The sequence below is a fragment of the Eublepharis macularius genome, chromosome 1 (genome assembly GCF_028583425.1).
Source record: "Eublepharis macularius isolate TG4126 chromosome 1, MPM_Emac_v1.0, whole genome shotgun sequence".
NCBI lineage: Eukaryota > Metazoa > Chordata > Lepidosauria > Squamata > Eublepharidae > Eublepharis > Eublepharis macularius.
In genome coordinates this window covers 124990806-125013069 of record NC_072790.1, presented here as the reverse complement: position 1 = coordinate 125013069, position 22264 = coordinate 124990806, and the positions used below count along the sequence as shown (strand labels likewise).

At 39.2% G+C, this 22264-nt stretch overlaps 1 protein-coding gene across 2 annotated transcripts; it reads left to right on the top strand.

The window, feature by feature from the left end:
• The first annotated feature begins 1120 nt into the window (after positions 1-1120).
• Positions 1121-22035, top strand: FBXO30 (F-box protein 30). 2 transcript variants are annotated; one of them, XM_054987257.1, is made up of 5 exons: positions 1121-1241; positions 11151-11251; positions 11855-11966; positions 15186-17226; positions 19371-22035. In XM_054987257.1, exons 4-5 carry the CDS (start codon positions 15202-15204, stop codon positions 19572-19574), a joined length of 2229 nt encoding a protein of 742 aa, XP_054843232.1. In that variant the 5' UTR covers positions 1121-1241; positions 11151-11251; positions 11855-11966; positions 15186-15201; the 3' UTR covers positions 19575-22035. The 2 variants fall into 2 exon arrangements, with proteins under 2 accessions (XP_054843232.1, XP_054843225.1); XM_054987250.1 differs by lacking the exon at positions 11855-11966.
• The last annotated feature ends 229 nt before the right edge of the window (positions 22036-22264 follow it).

Sequence of the window (22264 nt, the reverse complement as noted above, 5' to 3'; positions counted from 1 at the left end):
TTCTGCCCCAGGCATCAAAATATCTTGAGTCATTTCTTGCAGCAAACTGCCCCTTCTTCTCAACAGAACTGATACAGCCTGCTACATCATAAGCACACATGTAGCAAGCAGCAAGACAGCCAGAACAAATGATACAGCTTATTCACTTGTTCATCCTCCAACACAATATATGCCATCATGTGTTAACAATGCTCTTTATGTTGACCAAACATGCAAAACAATAACTGTACGCAAAACAATAACGGTATGCAGATCTGACTTTAGAAATTACAATATTCAGAAACCAGTGACTGAACATTTTGACCTGTTACAGTTGTCCTAGAAAAGAATTTCAAGGAAAGGAATCCAGCACAAAATCGCTGAATTAGAATTAAGTTTGAGACTGTTTACCCCTCACGTCTATTCCCCTGTAACTTCTATTGTGCCTGCTTCTTTCACTAGATGTTAGTTTGCCTATCTAACAACATTCCAGGGTGTTCTGCACCCAACTCTGAATCAACTGATTACACTTTTACTTAAATTGTTAGTCTTTAAGGTGCCGCTTAACTCGTTTTATTTGGCTTACAAACAAGCTACAGCCCTGGCACGTCCCTTTGTAGGCATGTGCCCCTTCTTTTAATATAATAAAGCTACTGTGCAACCAAATCCTAATGCACGTTTACTGGGGGTGAGTGGCACAAGGATTAGATGGCCACGTTGGTCCGTAACAAAATCCAAAACCAAAAGCTATGTAGTTTTATTAAGACACCACCTAACACAACACAGTAATCCTTCTTGATTTCAGTGGAATTGCTCCTAAGTAAGGGCTGCGAACTTTAATATTGTTTCAGAAGAGTGACAAAACGCTTCTAATATGTTTAAGTCTGTTTTAACCAACGTTAATTAGTCTAAGCGCTTCGACCATTATCTCAGAATTCGGCTCATTCCAGCCGGACAGCTTTCTGCTCGTGGACAACTTCGACCCCCTCCCCCGTGGGCAGTTTTGTTTTCCTTTCCTTCACAGGCGCAAGAGCAGAGGCTTCTACAGCACCTCCCCCACCCCTTTTACGACACTCCTCAACTGCTCTGCTGCATGGAGCAAAGGAAGAGAGCGAGGTAGCCGGAAAGCAATGTTGTGAGCCAGCACTCGCAGTCCTCCACCTCACCGGAACCGGATCGAATCTTAAGAGCGCTTGGGAGGGGCGGGCTACTCGTCTCGTCTCTTCCCTCCTCTGAGCTGTTCCATGCACGCAAGCGAGTGGGTGAGTCTCGTGTGAGGGAAGAGCAGGGAAGGGGGGGGGGGTGTCGAGGCTTCCCTCGAGGCAGCCGTGCGCTCCCGAAGCGGTTAAGCTGTTGCTGCTCCCTACCGGCCGAGGGGTAAACAAATGGCGGCAGCAATGGTAACCCGCGGTCGGGGATTCCCCTCAGCCCTCGCCCAGGCAGGAGATGGGAGGGGGAAATGGACTTCGGCTGAAGAAGTCTGTGGCGAGTTCTGGTCACCAGGACGATGGAGGCGCGTAGGCGCTGGGCAGGCTTCCCGGGAGGGACTCAGCGGCAAAAGCTGACCGGCTGACAGCTGGAGCGCTTCTTGCGGAGGCTGCCCCGGAGGCGTCGCGACTACTTTCCTCGGGAAACACTGTTTGCGTGGTTTCCCTTTATAAAAATCCTAGTCGTCTAAAGAAGAGGGAAGGGAGGGAAGGTGTGCAGCGCTGGCGGCTTCCTTCTCTCCGCAACCCCCTCCTCCTCTCCCATTCTTTTTAGTATACAGGAGGAACAATGGCTGTAGTACGGTTAGGGAGGAATGGGCCGCCTCTTCCTTCAGCCCAGTGCGGCCGGATTAGCATTTTCACTGCAGTCATCCGGGGAGCCGCGCAAGCAGACACGCGCCCGGCTCCTAGTGGTCATATTGCCCATTGTGCGTTGGTGTCGAGACAACAGCTGCAAGTCGTCTCGTCGCTCTCGCAGTCCCCACCCCGGCAAGGTGTTTGAATAATTTTCTAGATAGAGAAATACTTGGAGTTTACAGCGGAGACTTTCAGTGTTTCTTTAGGTGTGCACGCCTTGTTTTTTGCGCCAATATGAGGCGCCCTGTGAAGGGAAGCACGAACCTTAAAAGGGGTTAGTGCTGCTCCTCCGTTAAAATGCGGGAGAGGGTGTGAGCTAGTGTTGCTTTGCTTGTTTGTGATAGAGAGACTAGTGCTCTGGAAAGTTGGATTGCTTCTCCGAACAATTTCTTGTTGAAATACATTTGTTCTTCTTATGCATGGAACTTTAAAAGGCTGCCCTTTGGACCTGTAACACTTTGAAACGTTTGTTAACTGAAAGCAAGATATGGTTAGGATAAAGCAAATTTGGAATACACACTTGTAATTCCAGTAAAATTAATGAAATTTAAGAATGGTCTGCTACAGTAAACATTGGCTAGTAACATAATTTCTTAAGAAGCAAATGTAAAGACATTGCCAGTTTTCTGAAGGAAATTCTCTTATCATTTAAGATGACATCTTCTGTCACAGTATGGTTAGAGGTTTTGCGTTAAAAAAACCCTTTTAGTTATTGGCGCTTTCATAGTGAATGGATATCCGTGGGATTTATGTTGTTAGAAAGTGGTTGAAGCCTGATTGCTAAACATTTTCTGGAAATTTTGCACACTTTTAATTTTAATTTTATTAATGATATATGTAATATGTGCTGAACTTCATGTCCTTTGTGAAATTACATAATTTATACTGAAAGGCTTTGGAACAGTGTTAAAATTATTCATATCATATTTAAGTTATTAAGTCTGATGATGTCTACTGAAAACATCTCAATCTCAACCACACCATTAAACAAATATTCATTTTTGTCAAATGAAAATTAGCACTCTGAAAGTAATATTTTGAATGCCTATGTGTTTGTCATTATTAATCCCCCACCCCCATCCCCCGCCGCCCCAGGCCATTGTATAAGGTATCCCAGTTTGTGCTGTAAACCAAAAATTACACATCAGATTATGCACCAGGTCCTCAGTCCAGAACTATTAGCATACAGCTGTGGCTATTGTAGAGCAGGGGGTTAATATTGACAATTGGGGAGTGGAGTGCTGGATGTAAAGGTATTTCTGCCCCCCCCTTTACATCCTTTATGATGGTGGTGGAAAATGTCATCAAGTTGCAGCCAATTTATGGTGACCCTGTAGAGTTTTCAAGACAAGAGACAAACAGAGATGATTAGCTATTGCCTGCCTCTGCATAGCAACCCTGGACTTCCTTGTGGTCTTCTATTCAAGTACTAACTGGGGCCAGGACCCTGCTTAGCCAGGGCCATCCAGATCAGAGAAGCTTTTGTGCATAAGGGGTTTTTTTTTAGCATGTGGCTGCTGAAAACAATTCATATACAATAAAAAACTAAGCATGTTGTTAGCTTATCACGTTTGACTGTGAAGTCAAGAATTATAGTGGCAGATTCCCTCATTTCGTCATCGGCATCATTTGTTGGAAAAAGCTAGACTGATGGCTGCTTGCTTCCTAGCCATGCAGCAGAGACAGACCTAGAGGTACAGCGAATCTTCTCCTACTGGCTACTTGCTGTATTGCAGCATTTTAAAATCTTATCATTTTTTTAATCTGAGCAGCATTTTTATCAGTTAGTTGCTGTGGCTTTGTTTTATTTCTGTTCTAATTTCATTTTAGAAAATTTAGACTGACTCTGGTGTTCCATGATAAAGCTAAAGAAAAGAACTGTTCAATGTATATTTATAGAAACCCTGCCTAATACGATTGAAAGTAATAAATGTAATGATTTATTAAAATTTAAATTTAGTTGTTTCAGAATAATTATTTATAATTATAAAACCAATTGATGATTGAAGTGTCTTTTTTCCTAAATAAAGTTGATGCTTTAAACTTATTTGATACCATCTGACCATTCTGAATTGGTGGGCATGGATGCACTGTAATTTTATCTTTGGTTCTTGGACCTGCATCAAATACAGGACAAACTTTGCCTCCAAGGTCTTCATTGGAAAGTAGTCAGTATTTGCATTATAGAGAAATACTCAGCAATTAAATTACTTTAATGCTTAGTCATGTCAAATGTTTAAAGTAATAAGAAGCCTTTTGAAAGACAAAACATGTTTTATGTCAACCTGAATATTCTTTCTTTCTTTATTTTTAGGAGAAGGTATATTTCACAGAACCCTTTCAGTTTTATCAAATTTTCCCCTCTCCTCCAATTTTTGTTCATCTTTCAGTAGAAGCCCATCCTCTCCCTTCCTCCCAGTCTCTCAGGTTTCGTATCTAAGTCACCATCTACTACAAATGCAAATTAGTAATGGTTAGAATATGTTCTTGGCATTTAAGCTCAAATACATGATGTGTCTACAGTTGTTGATCTGTCAGTATGTCCCAATGCAGACTCACACTGGCAGCAGGCAAGGGATAACTCCCAAGTTGTCCAAGCAGGGCAGCACCCAGTTCCAAGGTTCAGGCACCAATTGGGCACACTCACAGCTTCAAGTCCAAAGGAGGATTCCAGAAACACATCCACAGGAACAGGCCAAGGTCAGGGACAAGAGAATCAGTTCCAAACACAGCAGCAAGGTCAGTAGTAAGCAGACTCAATGCTTCCACGCAGCCACTCCCTCTTTGGCTGCTTTTAACCCTCACAGTGCTCAGCTGCCTGTGCTACAGCAAGCACCTGCCGGCTGTCTCAGTCCTGCTCCTGCAAGCACTCATCATCACTAATGATGCTGGGCCGGTGCTGTGCTGCTAGCCTGGCACTGCGCCTTCTGGCTTGGAGGGCTCTTCTAGCCCTCTGGCAGCACTCCCGAGGCTCTGGTGATGAAGGGGGAGAGCTGGACTGCACCTGGCTTTCTGTTGCCAGCCCAGGGCTGGGAAGCTGAGGAACCGATGTGCTGGGACCTGGCTGTGGATCAATATCTGAGCCTTCAGGGCCTGCCTCCTCCTGCAGTGCTTCTGCCACTGGCTGTGGATCTGGGTCAGGTTCACCAGCTGCCTCTTCCTCAGAAGAGTCCTCTGAGTCTTTCTGCTCCGCTGGGCCAGGTTGGTCCATGACACAGTACTTAAAAAACTTGTAGAAAACAGTTATGTCATTTATACTAGCAATAGATAAATTATGTAGAATGTAATAATAATGCAACATACATACACCTACACCACAACTTTCTTGTGTATACATTGCTTGGCTCTGCTAATTGTTGGCAGTAATACTGGATAAATTGTTTACACATGGGATGTGTCTGACATTAAGTCTGTCTTCCTTGGAATGTGAAGTTAAGTAAGTACCTGTATGGGAGAATACAACCCTTTAGTGAGGATGGGAATTAACAGTTGACAGCGCATAGTAGATTCTCCTACTGGATTTAATAAAAGAAGCACTGTAGCTTGATACAAAGTTAGTGGTCACGAAAGCAATAATAATTATCATGGTATAAAATAGCGTACAGAGCTGTAATCAAGGCCCGGCAGGACCTACTATCCTTCCACTGGGCCTGCAAGACAGAGTTGTTCCACTAGGCACATGGCTGAGGCTGGGCTTCCGCCGGCCTGAAAAAAGGGTGTATAAAATTCTAACCCTCCCTTTGAAGGGATCCTGTTTTTAAATTTGTATTAATAGAAATATGCTGCTGTTTTAATGATGTTTTAATGTAGATGAAATTTTTATTGTGTTTTAAACAGGTTATCTGCCCTGAGCCCGCCCACGGGGAGAGAGGAATAGAAATTTGAAATAAATAAATAATCCTTAAGAAGAATTAGTGTTACATTCAGAGATATCAAGACACTTGCTAGTTGTGGGGGTGGTGTTTGACAAGTGAAGCTTGGTTAGATTTTCAAAACATATTATAACAGTAGCCAGGAACATAAACCATTATGTTAACAGAAATTACGTTATTCTGGAAGACTCAAGTGCTGTCCTTTCCAGAATACTTTACCAAATCAGACTGTTAGACAGTAAATACATTGGTTTTCGTAAAAGTCCTGGGCATGTCATCTGTGTTACGTTGACTGTGTACATTTCTTTCATACTTTGATCAATCCCATATGGCCTAATCTGCCTCCTTAAGATGTTGTCAGTTAAGAGCCTTGCTCTCTGTGTCTCCTACAGAGGTGAGGAGGGTTGTGACCAGCAAGCGCTTTTTCAGTGGTAGCACCTCATGTGTACCTTGGCCCACTGAAGCTCCTCAAATTTCTTTTAGACCAAAACATTTTCCTTTTACCCAGGCTTTTAACTAAGGGGTTTGATATTTTCTTTTTCAGTCGCTTTCTAGCTTGAAGGCTGCTTTACGAAGATCATTTTTAGGCTGTTTTGTGCTGTTTTAATGCTCTGTCTGGGCTAGGGTTTTTATGGTTTGTTAAGCTGTTCTACCTTGTCGGTTGCCTTGAGCATTTGCCTGATAAATCTGGAGGGTAGAGGGCCAAAGGTCTCCAGGGAGATCTGTCAGGCACAAGCTGATATTAAATGAAGGGTGTGTATTGAGCTTGACTCCCATGGAGCTGGGGAGCAGGGACCTTTGGTACTGCCATTGGTGTAGGATGACTTCGAGATGCAATAGACTATTGTATACATATGGAGTTTTTGTATTTGATTGGTATTCTGGTCCTAGAGAAGTTTACACAGAAACACTTTTCTGTCTTTGCAGGTCTGGTATAAGTGAGGGGTCTTTGAGTTTATAAGTAGAAGTGCCTTAAACATGAGATTATCTCCTTCTCTGCTTAGCTTTCTTGTATTACAGTTTCATAAGGTAGAATATTTCTATATCTGGCCCATTTTTGTAAGTGTAGCTGTTTCTGGTGTGGTTTTCCTGTAATAGGGTGTTGTACAAGGGATTCAACGTAGCAGGTGGTAATAAGCTCTTGAATACTTCTGAAAGATTTTGCTGGGATCTTTTAGAAGTTTTGCCAAGGTGCTAGTAAATTAGTTCATTTTGAGATTGATAGTAGTCATGCATAATAAAGACTAGGAAAACTAACCTGTGTGTTTGCCTGAATTCTAATAACTTATTTGTAATTGAAGGTTCATAATCTAATGATTGAAAATACTGGCTAGAATCACAGCTCAAATTTCCATGTATGGAAGGGTTTCTGTCCATGGAGCATGACTTCCCTACCCTCGCCTCTGGTAGCTCAAAATATTCCCTTACATGTTGTACCTGGTTATAGAGAACCCTCCGGAAATACCTTGCGGGAGCCAGAGGGTCTTCCACGGGAGGGAGGAATCATTGAAAATCATTCCCTTTTCTGTCTGTGGAAACTTATCCAAGCCACTGTTTAAAACATTTAAAAACATTTTTTACATTTTAAAAGTTAAAGGATAGAAATGTTTGTTCTAATTCTTTACATGGGGTTTCTGTGTGCATGCATGTGTGTGCGTGCTGTCAAGTTGCAATTGACTTATGGCAACACCAGCAAGATGCTTTCGAGTCAAGTGAGAAGTGGAAGTAGTTTGCCAGTGCCTTCCTTTGCAGAGTTTTCCTTGGTGGTTGTCCATTCAAGCACTGACCCTGCTTAGCTTCTGAGGTTTGACAAGATTTAGTTATACCATGCCACCTTCCCTCCCTTTCTTGATATATTTAAAACTTATTAACAGTAGGTCATCTTGTGCAGTCTTAAACTGTCTGAATGTAGAGCATTCTAATTTAATTCATATAACTGTAACGTTTACAGTGCTACAGGAATATTTTTCCTCAGGTACATATTTAATAGCTAAGCATTAGCACTTTTTATTTAATTTATATCTATGCCATGCTCATGGGGACTCTTTTCTGCTTATAAAATTGTAACATTCTTGCCATTTTGATTAGAGTTGTACAGAAAAAGTACATTTTTGTGAAAATTTGTCCAGTATCACTAGTGCAATCAAGTGTAAAGTAGCAATATATTTGGGTTTGTGTTGTTCTGCAAATCTAATGGTAAGTATCAAAATCTCCATGTAGCACTTTTCATCTCACAGTTATGTTTATATAGTAAACAATTCCAAGAAAAGATTGCTGAAGTGGTTGAAGAGTGTAGAAGAGGATGATTCTTTGAGTTTTTAAAAAATATTCTCTAGAAAAGTCAAATTAAGGCTTGACAGGTACAAAATTAATGGGTTTTTAAAAAAATCAGTGGTTACAAGACAAGTTTCTTGATTGGTCTCTTAAATGCTATATTTTACAAAAGATTTTCACTTTGCCTGCTTGAGAACTTAAATTGTCTCAAAACAAGTGGTAGTGCTGAAAGTAATCAAGCTGCAACGGCTCTAATGCAGTGGTCCCCTTTTTCATGCTCTGCTCCTTATAGCTAGCTGTCTGAAGCCTCTAACAGTGGATAGGAAAATCACCACTGACCTTAAACAAGGAGGATTAAATGTATGAAATACAAAGCATCCTTTCTGGGAGGGGTTCAGTGTTCAGAGTTTAAAACTGTAGCTGTAGTAACAGTACACAAGAGGCAAAGAAGGATTTGGATTACACTTGGAATACTAAGAACTTTCTATTTCAAGTCATTATTATGATCATAGTTGTTTATACAAACATCGGTCATTAGGTTGTTTGCTACAGTTGTGACAGAATTTCCAAACACATTTTGACAGTTCTAGTCAGCTGATTGTAGTATGTACAATAACATCAGGTGATCTACACCTTTGGAGAGCAAGTAGACATTGCACCAGAACTGTGGGTATTTTTAGGCTTCTTGGTTGGTAACAGGCAAGCATACATACTTCAACATCTCAAATGAACTGAATCTAGCTGCTGACATTGCCTAATCAGAAACAAACAGCTGTTCTTTCTAGGTTTGGTCATTGGCAAGAAATTGTGCACTGATTTGCAGTTACCTTAAACAGGGTGAATGGAACCAAGCTTCACTGCATTTAGTGAGCATGACTAAGAGAGGAGTAAGATTTACTAATAAAATACAGTAGTGCAGAAAGAAATGCTATTTTATGAACGTACAGTACCCCACTTGGTGTTTTCCATTGTCATGTCACAGATTGCAATGTAACTACCTTAATTTTTTTACCAGGTCAATATATTTTGCATCTCAAATACAATTTTAGCAGAGCAGTATGGATTGCTCTATGTCAGCAATTTCAATAAATGAAAAATTAAATAACTTCATTTTAAATTTAAATAGTACTTAAATAACAATGCAAACAAAAATTCTGATTTAAAAATGAATAGAACATTTATCCAAACCCAGAGCAGCTATATGCAGCTTTAAAATTTTAGTTTTACTGTTTTGTAAAATAAACATTTTAAAATAAAATATTTTCCATCTGGGTCGCTGCCTTTTCCTGGGAAACCAACTAAGAGCAGGAGGAAGCTGGCAGAAGCACACAACGGTCCACACCCTGGAAACATGGCCACTGCTATGCGCCATCCAGAGCATGAGGGAAAGGCGGGAGCTGAGCGGGCAGCCAGCAGAGGTGGCCGTGGCCAGGCAGAGGGCTGCCCCTACCCCACCCCCCCATATCACACCAGGGTGAGGCAGCCATGAGGATAAACCTGTGGCAGCCTTCACATCTAGCTTGGCCTTCAGATTAGGATTCTGGAGATTCAGGTTTGAATTCCTGCTCTGCTGTGGAAGCTTGCTGGATGTCCTTGGACCAGTCAGACATATTCTGTCTAACCTGCCTCATGGAGCTGTTGTGAGGGTAAAATAGAGAAAGGTAGAAAGTAGTGTATAAATGAAGTAAAATAAATAAATGAATTTTGAAAGGGAAAATTCTGTAGTCGTGATCTACAAACCTGGATTGCTGACATAGATTTGAACAGCTTTTTTGAAGTTCATTATTGGTTAAATTTCAATTGAACATGAGTTTGCAGCCTTTTATCTGATTATGAACTGGATTACTTAGCATTAAAGCAGCAAAGTCCTTAAAAAATGACTGCTGGATAATTAAATAAAAACACTGACTTATGTGGTTAATGCTTTTGTAATTAAAAAATTATTGTGATTCCAAATGCCTTTACTTTTATTAAAAGTTCTCTTTAAAAAGCGCTTTCACTTAGCATCACCTTTTACTATTTTATAAAATATTTAGTGGGAACATGCCTGCTGCCTGTGCAATGAAGTAACTTAAGGAAGTGACCTTGTCTCACGCTGTTGGGAGTATGCCCGCTGTGTGCTTGCTTGGATTGTCTGCTGGTGGCAGGTGATCACCAGGCCGTTTGCCACCTCCTGCTTGTCAGCACTTGGTGAGCAATGGAGCAAACCATGAGGAGATTGCCTACTACCAGCCGGCAACTGGAAGTCCTACTTAACTGTTAGCAGAATGAAGCTGAAGGGTACAGTCTTAGGTAATTTACTTCTACTCAAGCTAGCATAGAGATGTGAAGGCCCAGGAAAAAAATGGGAAAATTCAGGGGTGAAGTGTTGTCCCCTGGCACCCCTCCCCCCGAGGACATCTTTACAACTTTTTACATGGAAAAATTGTAAAATTTTCAGGAGCACTGAGAACTCTTGTGAAACATTTTCTGTTTTGGAATGAGTGAAATACCTTTCAAAATAAGATTTTACCTTTCAAGACAAGATTTTACTCATTCAGGCAGTGTGGCATGAACATTTTTATGCAAGACACTCTATTACATAATTAAATAATTACTATATGCAGACTTCCCAGTATCATGCAGTTGTTAGTGTTTTTATAAGTGAGACCCTTGGGCCAGTCATACTCTTTCAGCCTAACCTAGCTCATAGTGTGGTGGTTGTGAGAATTAAAAGGAGAAGAGAACAGTGTATGCTACTGTTGGGAGAAAGGTGGGGGGTATAAATGAAGTAAATTAAAAATATATACATTCCTGAATATATACTTTCCCAGTCTAAAGCGTTATTTCACTTACAAGGTGTAGTAGCAATTTGATTGAGAAAACTAACATGCATTCCTAAACAGTTATATTTCTCTCAGCCCGTTGACTTCAGTGTACTTAGAAGGGTGTAAGTCAGGTTAAGATTGCATCACTAGGCATTATGCTCTTAAATTCCATGAATATTCTGAGTAGTACAATTTTATTCACTAGCTGACGTATAAGTAATTCATATTACGTTATGTTAGTGAATTTTTTCTGTGGGCCTAATATACACTAAATAAAGGAAGGAGATGTCCATATACCTTGCAGCTGCTTGTACTGGTGATCTGTGTATTTTAAGTTTTGCTTAGTATTTTTATTTGATTCTCTCTCTTACTAGTGTTTTGCCAGTGGGTTGTCCCCCTCTGCATATTCTAAGAATGGAGACTATACCAAAAAGAAGCTTACTTGTTCTGCTCTGCTTTAGAAGGTCTTGATCTGGTGAGTCACTTTTTCCTGTTATATCCAAAATTATACTAAATACCTCCATAGCAGAAAAACAGTCTCTTTAATGCTGTTGCTGTTATTCAGTTGGATATTGAAATAATGTTTGAAAGAAGTGCCTTGAACAGTTAGTGCACTATATCAGTGCTATTTTTTAAAAAGCCTGTCTTTTACGGAGAAATTATGTTACCGTGAGGTTAATGTTGAGCATAGTTACCCATCATTGCAGAAAAGGTTTTAGCAGAGATCACTTTTGATATAACAGTCTTGAGAATTAGCCAAAAGGCCAATGCTGAATCTGCCAAAAGTTTTGAATTGACATTGCTGAAAAACTGATGAGTGCTGTTTATTTGTAGACAGTTGGTATACATTTTTGCATATATTATGTCACAGTGTTAATTTAGGGGCAGGACGGTTTGTAAAACCTTGATTTATGCAATGTAATTGGTTTGTCTGTGTGTATGTGTTTAATTTGGGTGCCAAGTTTTGAAGCACAACCTACTTTACTAGTCTAGGAATGTCATTCTTATTTGAAGCTCAAGTAAGCAATCTCTGCAAATGAAGAACTAGAATGTCTAATGCTATATGGGACTCTTCCAGGAAAACCCCATTCCTTGATGTGGTGGTGATCATGAAGTGATTGTCATCCTTTTCGTCTGTTGTTCAGAAATTATACATAGTCTAAAGGGAACCTTGGAGTGCAAGAGTTCAAGTATGTATGCATGTGGGCGAGGTTTGGATTATCTGAAGAGACTAAGTCTTAACTGTGGAAACTGTTTCTGATGCATATATGGTAGTGGCATGTTTTGTGTGTGTTTCATTTTTGGTCTGAGCCTGCTTATTTGTACTGCTGCAGCAGCTGGCTTAAACTCCTATTGCTTTATTCTTTCTCTAGCTGTCTTGTAGCGCTGTTCTTAGCCAGCCAGAGATACGAGCTATATGAGCTGATTGCTTTTTAGATCAGGCCTGCATGCCAATGCTGCATTATTTCTCAGATAGTTACTAATGGTAGACTTTTATGTCTGTTATGGATAGAATCCAGTCAGTGAATTGATCTTGTGCCAGAACATTGGGGTAGATCCCATGAAACATTTGTAGGAACAGTAGAACTTTTTGTCCAGAGCACATGACTTTCTTGCCCTTCCTCCACCCACTGCATCCTAAAATGCCCCCAGTGCTGGTCCTTGGGATACCATGTTCCCAAGTATGGAGGGGGGGGCAGATTTTGAACTGCAATGGGAGGAAGGAGACAAAAAAGTTGTGTTCCATGGGTGGAAATCATTCTGTCTATGGAAAACACTCCATGTGATACATCTTTTTATATTTTGTGCAAAGAATATGTCATGAATCCTTCCAGACAGGAAATGAGCTTGTAGAAAATGTTCTGCTGCTTCTTGCTTCTCCATTCTGTGAATAAAATTTTTGAAAGTGTTTGCTTAGATCTTGATTATCTTTTAAACTTCATACAAAATGTTTTACCTAAATTTAATTTTGATTTTTCTGAAGGTTCATGCAGGTTTACCCTGTGAGCTGAGGCCTTCTGTCTTACTACTTTCCTTGACAGTCTAACTCTTTTGTCAAAGTTCTTAAACTAGAGAGTTTTAAAAGCAGCTTCTAATACAGTGCAAGGACTCATGGGCATGGGTAGGGGGAGAGAGACAAGAGTGAGGTGGTATGTATAAGCCTTTACACATGCCTGAAACATAGTGCTGGTAGGTACTCACAAAGGTCTTCAACCCCCTGCACAATGCAGGATATTCTCAGATATCTCCCCCACCTCACCTCCTCCAGTAAACCCTGCTCTATAACCAGAGAAAGGCAAAAACCCTCCAGGATCCTTGGCCTGCTTATCTGGCCTGGAGAAAAAATTCTTCCTGACCCCAAAGTGGTGATCAGCATTACTCTGGGCATGTAAGAAAGCACCATAAGAGCCTAGCACCAACTTATCCCTTCATGCCCTCCCTCCCCTGTTCTGCTAGCATTAATATTAAGTCATAGAATCATCAGGAGCGGTCTGCATTGTAAATAGTAGATTGAAAGTACAGCTGGGTGGGTAGTTACTGTTATATTTGCATAGAGAAACCTAAGCCTACATCATTTTTAGTCTATCAAAACCAAATCAGAGATTAATAAAATAAGCCTGAACCAGAACTGTATGCCAATTTTAATGGTTCATCTAATGCAGATCACACAAATTATCCAGAATCCATCTGACTTTCCATCTTGACAGACATGAGGCAGATACACTGAAACTTCATAACACTAATTATATTTACTGAAAAACAAATTCCATTGTATTCAGTGGAGGATTAATCAAAGAAATATGTACAGAGGACACAGCACAACCCTGAGGGAACTGTATCCAAATTTCTCTCTCTCCAGGATCGAGAAAACTGGCTTCAGGTAGAATATGGCCATTAATTAATTTTATTTACAGCATTTTGGGGAGGGAGCAAGTCACTTGTTTGTATTGTGCCTCTGTTTTCCATGTCTGAATCTGAGATGTTAAATAATTTAGAGACTTTGCTAATGGAGGAAGGAATGTTGTTAAGGAAGAGAAAGATTAGATGGCCCGAGGCAGCTGTGGTAATATTTAAGTAGTGCATAACCATCTCTTGGTAGAGGGTCCACAAAAACTTGAACTCTCCTTTTACTGATTTTTCTGCACATATGTGGGGATGGTTGTTGAGCACTTGATGGTAACTCTAATGACAGACTACTAAATTCTCTTTTGGGAATAAGCCTCACTGGAATTGGTCTGTATACTACTTTTCTGGGACACGTTAAGAGTTTTACATCAAACAACGTTATCTGAAGTAATGCAGATATATAGGCTCTTCACTTCAAAGTATGGCTAATAGGATGCAGTAAGCTCCAATTGATGGGTCTTCTGGCTTGGGGCAGTGGAAGGGGGGAGTGCCCCATAAGCTTAAAGTTTGCCTATCATTGTTCTGGAAATTATGGTCCTAATACGTATAGTGTTCAAGCACTGTAATATGAAAAGTAATTGCAGATACATGTAACTTCAGTATATTCTTACACAAAAGAAGTGGTCTCGAATGCTGCTGCTAATGGGGTGTATATTTCAACTTCTAGCAATGGCTAGAAACCAGAGTACATTCATGTTTATAGATGCAGAGGAGTTAGCCGTGTTAGTCTGTAGTAGCAAAATCAAAAAGAGTCCAGTAGCACCATTAAGACTAACCAACTTTATTGTAGCATAAGCTTTCGAGAATCACAGTTCTCTTCGTCAGATGCATGAATCTTTTTGATTCATGTTTATGACTTTTATTAACTGTAACATACTTCACTTCAACATACCATGTTATGTGCAACAAATTCCTACACTTGTTTCAGAAGCAGGTTGTTATGCAGCTTGGAGATACTAAGAGTTACTCTTTTCACACATACTAACCCCACATCATATTGTATTTTTGCTGTGAATTTCCTAGTTATTGATTACATTGTATTCACTTGCAGTATGTAATTCACCTTGGATCTCAGTGAGAAGAGCAGACTATAAGTAAATCCCACCACCACCAATAATAATAGTCCATAGAGATAAGTTGAAAAGGGCTCTAGGCTTCCTGGCTCAGGTAGCAGTCTAGGCACACAGTGACAGTTCTAAGATGCATTTGTGTGGCTGGTCTCATGACTAATAGAATACTGTCAGTTTATGCTGCTCTGTTTCTTACTGCTTATTGTTCATGATGTGTGTGATGCTGCTGGTGGTGCAACTAAGTCTGAGCTGAAAGATTCAGGTTGTGATTGAAATTTCTGGTTTTCTATGTGGCATCTAAGTTCCTACTTTTGATATTGTACATGTGATCACATTTAGACTTTTGTGTCCTGCCCCAACCCCATTCTCTGTATGGAGTTTTTTTTACATTGTCTTAAACCTGACATATTGTTTCTTTCTATTATTCAATAGAATCGAACTTCCCATCATGGAGGAGCACCAGCATCTGCATTGTGTAAACTGTGTCAGCCGGCGTTGTATGATTAGACCAGAGGCCGGCATTTCCTGTGATTTAATTGGTTGCTCTATGGTTTGTGGAGCAGTGTTCCATTCATGCAAAGCTGAAGAGCACCGCCTTTTATGTCCACTTGAAAGAGTGCCTTGCCTGAACAGTGGTTCAGGCTGTCCGTTTACAATAACCAGAAACAAAATTGCTGAACACCTAGAAATTTGCCCTGCAAGTGTGGTATGTTGTACTATGGAGTGGAATAGATGGCCAGTAAGTTATGCAGATCGCAAATCTTATGAAAATCTAAGTAAAGATGTTGATGAAGTTGAACAGTTGGACATGGCTCTTGCCCTTCAAGACCAACGAATGCTTCTGGAATCCCTCAGAGTAGCAACAATGACATCAAAAACAGCTGATCAGGTATCAAAATCGAAAGAACAGACTTCAGTTGTGAGTGCCCCAGATGTCACCCTTCCAAATGGCTTGATGCCAGTAGATGAAGAGTCATATGGTGCACTTTATCAAGCTACTGTGGAAACAACCAAAAGTTTAGCTACAGCACTAGACATCCTAAACACTGCTACTAGAGACATAAGCATGTTAAGTTCAAAACTTGGTATTTCACCATGTGAAACAAGTGAATGCTGTCAAATTAAAGAACAAAACTGTAATAAAAGTATGCAGCATAGAAACACAGAGCATGACTGTCTAGATGAAAATAATATGGGAGCAGCTGGTGGCCTTCACTTGGATGGCTTGAGTCAAAATGTGCCGGTAGAACAAAATGGCTCAAGTGATTTTTATGATTCCATGCAACAGTGCAATTTCAACATGAACCTTGATAATTCTTTCTGCAATGGCTTTCATATAGAGAATACATGTGCAGATATGCTGCAACAGAATAATGAACTAGGAATGTCGAATTCAGAGCAATCTAATGTAGCAAATGGTATATGTAAATCTTGTGATGAGGCATCAAGTTCTTGTGCCCCCACTTCTGTAGCAACACAACTTAGGGAAGAAATACATCTGCATAGTTTGCCTAATGGCAGTATTAATCATGCATATCCACCACATGGCTATGAAGAAGACAGATTCAGAAACATAGATCTATTTTCTTTAATTCCTCAGCGTACTTACAGTTTTCTCACAAATCATTATTTCTCGGCACCAAAGGATGACAAAGCAGTAGATACATCAGATTTGGAAGTAACAGAAGATCCTATGGGTCTTCAGGGTATAGACTTAATCACAGCAGCTTTATTGTTTTGTCTGGGAGATTCTCCTGGTGGTAGGGGAATATCCGATAGCCGTGTTGTTGATGGATATCGTGTTGATTTTGGGACACAGACGTTTTCTCTCCCATCTGCAATCCTGGCCACAAATACAATGGTAGGGGAAATTGCTTCTGCCTCTGCATGTGATCATGCAAATCCACAGCTCTCGAATCCAAGCCCTTTCCAGACACTTGGCCTAGACTTGGTACTAGAATGTGTAGCCAGATACCAGACAAAGCGCTCCATGTTTACATTTGTTTGTGGACAACTGTTTAGGCGAAGTGAATTTTCTTCACACTTCAAGAATGTTCATGGTGATATTCATGCAGGCCTCAATGGTTGGATGGAACAGAGATGTCCTCTGGCTTACTATGGATGTACATATTCTCAGCGCAGATTTTGTCCTTCAACACAGGGGGCAAAGATAATTCATGACCGACATCTTAGGTCATTTGGGGTTCAGCCTTGCATTTCTACTATGCTGACAGAGCCTGATAAGAGATGCTGCTTAGGACTGCATAGCGACCATCTAAGTAGTCTTCCTTTTGAGGTTCTACAACACATTGCAGGGTTTTTAGATGGATTTAGTTTATGTCAGCTGTCACGTGTGTCACGATTAATGAGGGATGTATGTGGAAGCTTACTACAGGCTCGTGGAATGGTCATACTACTTTGGGAAAAAAGAAAGTATCCAGATGGAAATTCTTCATGGCAAATAAAAGAAAAGGTTTGTATCTATTGGTGCATGGGTGGTGGGACTAGCTTCATGATTTTCTTCTTTCCTGTCTCCTCAATATAAAAAGATGTACAGGCATACAGAAGTGCTTGCAGGTGGTAAAACAAAACTTTGTAACTCTTATTCAGAGAATAGAAGTTACCAGATTAAAAGCATGCATAAAAAAGCAAAAACATTCTACGTATGGTAGGTCATTAGCATTGTTCTAGCTCACCCCACCCACTTGAAATCTGTACATTACTTTGCGTATTTGCATGCAGGCTTACAGGTGTAATGCCTAATATGTGTATATCTATATGGGTCTTATTGGAGGATATAAATTCTAATTCAGGCTTTGATCCTGAGTGTTGGTCCATTTGCGCTCTTCATCTGTTGCAGAGGTGGTCCCTATAGTGATTATTGCTTGAAGGCTCTAATATTGGTTTTATGTGAGCAGAAGCTGCTAACTTTAGGAGACTCCCTGCAGTGGAAAAGGATGCAGTGTAATTGGAATTGAGGCTTAGGATCCAAGTCATGAAGTCTATTGTGTGTCAGTCAGAGGAAGAGGCTACCTAGATCTCTTAGTATTTGAACATATGTTGGGGCTTATGTATCCGGTTCAATACTAGAATATATTCACGTTTAAAATTACAGATAGAAGATTCCTCTGTGAACATTTTTTTAAAGTTTGTGAGCTTTTTAAACATTAGACAGCCCTGTTTATTAGCAACAAACTTCAATACAAGTTTTGAGAAGAATTTTTTTTTCTCAACTTGGAAATTTACCAACCTAGATAAGACAATAAGTTTCCTAGTAGCTGAAAGATTCCAATCACTAGTTGTAGTTGTTACTTGCACAAATAATATATTTTCTTTAAGAGTCTTTATTATCCTGTAATTTTTTTTAAAAGTTATCTTTGGTTTAGACTGAAGCTGTCCATACCAGATGCGTAATTAGCATGTTTTTCCTCATTACTGTCACCTTTGTTGCCAGTTATCTGTTTCCTTTTGATGGCTGGCATAATATGGCCATAACCAACACTCATTTAGAATTTTATCAGTTCTACTTTAAGTCTGGTAGATCCTGAACAGATTCTGTATTAAATAGGTCTGAAAATGGTTGATTCTCTTGACAGTCTTTAAAAAAAACTTGTTGAAATAATGTGTCTTTCTAGTAGGTTTGTATTTCCTAGGTTCCAACTAGGACACATGTTAAGCCTTTTTGTGACCTTGACATGCTTTGGTTCAACCTATTGGAACATTTTTCTGAGACACAGTTAGTTGTGATTTCATTATATTTTAAACTGTTCACAAGATCAATTTAATTGGTATTTTCAATATATATATACATACATACATACATACACATACACTCAGGTCCTATAAATATATAGAATCCTGGACTTGAGAGATTTTGATGGAGGGGATTTACATATTTCACCACATCCCTTGCAGACTCCCAGCTTATACATCTCTCCATATATCTACTTCAAAATCTTCCTATTAATGCAGTCCGTATAAGGTACTTTGGATTTAAAAATGAAATGGTAGTGACAGTGTTGCCTTTCAGTGCTAAGATGATTTTTAAAAAGCTTTCTTTTGCTAATGACCTAACTCAAAAAGCTGGCTATTGGGGGGCGGGGAGTAGGAAACCTTAATTTATCAACTAATAGAATGCTGAGTCATAGTTGACTTGAAGTATAAAAGGGAGATGTTCACAAGTTTGAGGGAGACCTCCAATGCCAGCCATGGTTTGGTGAATCTCACAGCATTATGGTTTGAATGCTAAGCTTTATTTCTGCTTGCACGATGCCCTACTCTGTTGCACAGGCAGCCCACTGTTCTTCTGGTGCTAAGCACATCTACAAGACCAGTGTTTTTCAATGAGCCAAAAAGGGCCTACTGCTAGAGAACATGCTCTTGTAGCACAGAATTGCTCCTGCGATGGAGGAGGGGGTGTAGCACAAGTAGAAACAAAACTGAGGATCCAAGATACATCTGCACCAAACCATTGTGTTGTTTATTAGGATCTTGGATTTTATTTCTGTTTTATTTGGCATATAAAATGTCAGTTCTAAATACCCTTTCACCCATATCACTATATTGCCTTGTTAAAATAGAAAGGTAGTCTTTAAGGTGATTATTTTTATTTTCTAGGTGTGGCGCTTCAGCACAGCTTTTTGTACTGTAAATGAATGGAAATTTGCTGACATCGTAAGCATGGCTGACCACTTGAAGAAATGCAGTTATAATGCTGTAGAAAGACGAGAGGATGCTGTGCCATTGCCATGTATGTGTGTTACACGAGAGCTTACAAAAGAAGGACGTTCATTGCGCTCTGTCCTGAAACCTGTACTTTAAATATGAAGTCACTCTGATTGCACATAATCAAGCACCTGATGTAACCTCTCTAATATTGTGACACTTTATTAGTTTACTAAAGATGATTTCTAGATAAATCTACTCTGTCAGTATGTACATAATGTTTTGAAGTGGCATTTATTTTTTATAATACTGTCTGATTAGAATTAATGAAAATTGCCTTAATGTTTGAAAATATGGAACTTGCTGGACAGGGTAGTTTTATATAACTTATATAATTTACAATTTTTTCTTTAGGGTTTTTTCGCACTTAAAGGTGCACATTTCTTTTTACCAATTTCAGACTTTTAGAGAGATGCACATTTTCAGACAGGAACTTGAATTGTATAGAGACAGGAATCTGACCAAACAACTTACATACATGGTCATTTTGCAGATTAAGAAATTTAAAAGTTTAAATGCTGAACATAATTTAGCAGTGCATATCTTAAACAATTCTTTTTATTCTTTAAAAAATGCTTTGGCCTCTTAAAATACATTGGCTCAGCTCAAATTAGTTTATAGTTGAGGTGATATAGGACATACACTTTTAGTACTGATTGCAGATGAATAGCAGACAGTCCTCAACTTGTTGAAGTCATAAGACTCCCCTGCTTTTAATGGAATTGAATTGCAGCTAAGTTGTTTCTAAATAACATGTTCTTGATGATCGATGTAGGTTACTACTGTTAACAGCCTAATTAAGAAAAATTGATATGTCATACACTTAACATTCATACTGGCAATTGAGTAAACTTTCTCCCTTCTATTAATGGATAAGGTGAACACAATTCCTGCAGCTTGCTTTAAACCAGATACACAGGATTTATAATTTTAGATTAACAAATCCAGTGAAGGGCTTATGATCCATGGTGTTGAAAGATCATCTTAACATGTATGCAGATGTATTACATGGCTTCAAGCCTATTTTAAATTTTATGGTACACTGATTCTGAGCACACTTAGGTAAGCTCCATTGAAACAAATGGAACTTATTTCCAAGCAAATGTGTTTAGAAGAGAGGTGCCAGTATGCCATCTTTATAAGATGAGAACCCATTTGTTGCATAAAGCACATCTTAATGCATGTTCATCCATTTCAGAATTTCATATTTTTCCATAGTCTTCCATTGAGGACATTATGTTTAATGTTTACTGTAATTACGAGAATGCCTTTAACTATACTAGTGTAACTTGGAGGCTTTCAGACTTGATATTACTGGGTTTTTTACACTTGGTAACTGTGTGACACAGGCTAAAGGCAGACCAAGTTTGTATCTATAAATAGGGTATTCCAATGTTAAAGAGGAAAAGTATTGAAAAGATTATTACAGAAATGGCTGAATGTTTATGAAATCATTTTAGTATACTTGATCCATATGTACAGCATACGAATCCTTTCTGGGAAATAGTACTTTATTCATAACTTAGGCTGACCCTTTTAAAAAAAAATTAAACCTCATTCTCTAGTGCCATATATTGAGACCGCTAACATTTGAATACTCATTTTTTCTATTTTCTGGAATGCCTGAATGTTGGATCAGTTAACTGTTCTCACAAGGCTGCCTTTCTCATTTGAAGAGTCTAGAGTAGAGGATTTTTCTTCAGCCCTGCAGAATCTGGTCTTCAGTCAATAGTGGAGTGTCATTTGTAATTGTAGCTGGGAAAAAAACAAACCCTTAATAATATATTGAATTTTTCATAGGTATAACCAACCCAGGCTTAGATAGAGTTTTTCTTCAGCAGTACATCTGTGATGTTTGTTGCCTCTCTCTGTCTTCTAAAAAAATATGTCAGTCTGAAATAACCAAAACTCTCCACTCAGTAGGTTTTAAAAACTGTTTACTGTATACACTGTTAATTACCTTACTTGTGTGTATTTTGGTATTACCTTTTTTCTTGTTAGAAGTGGGTAGAAAAATGTGTTAGCTCTTTGAGTATTGCAAGTACTGCAGCTCACGCTAGAAGGTTCTCTAAGCAGTTAAACCCGTGATTAATAACTAGTTCAGTTTTGTAACAATAAGGATTTGAATACTTCATTCTCATTACATGCACTTTCATTTTTGAATCAAGATACTGTGTTAAACCTTTAAAATCCAGAGCTATTAAAACATTAATGCTGTTCAAAAGAATCATGTTTTGTATACTTTTATGTGCAGGAATACAATACAGATCTAGGATACAAGTATTTTATACTGCTATGCAGTTTTTACAAAAAAACAAAGTTGTGATACAGATTGTCAGTACTTTAATTTTTTGTTGCCTTGTACTCTACTTTATATTTTAAATGTACATCAAGTCTCTCCTAGTGCTTGGTTCCTTGTTGCATTGCTTTTACTTATCAATTGTTTTTTTCTCTTACCAACATGACACTACTCCCTTGTTTAAAAAGTTTTCAGTTAATACCATTTTTGCAATGTCTGATATTGCCCTAATTAAACACATTTGCCATTGACCTCTTATTTCTTGCCTGTTTGTCTTTTTTTCTTGAACACATAAATGATCTATCTGATGTGGAAATTACATTCTTTGCCAGTATGTAATAGGTAGCATAAAAATATTTAAGAAGATGAACACACACAGGGGAGAGGCTATGGGTCAGGAGCAGAGGACCTGCTTGGTATGCAAAAAATCCTAGGTTCAATCCTTGGTATTTCCAGTTAAAATGACCATGTGGCATGTATTGTGAAA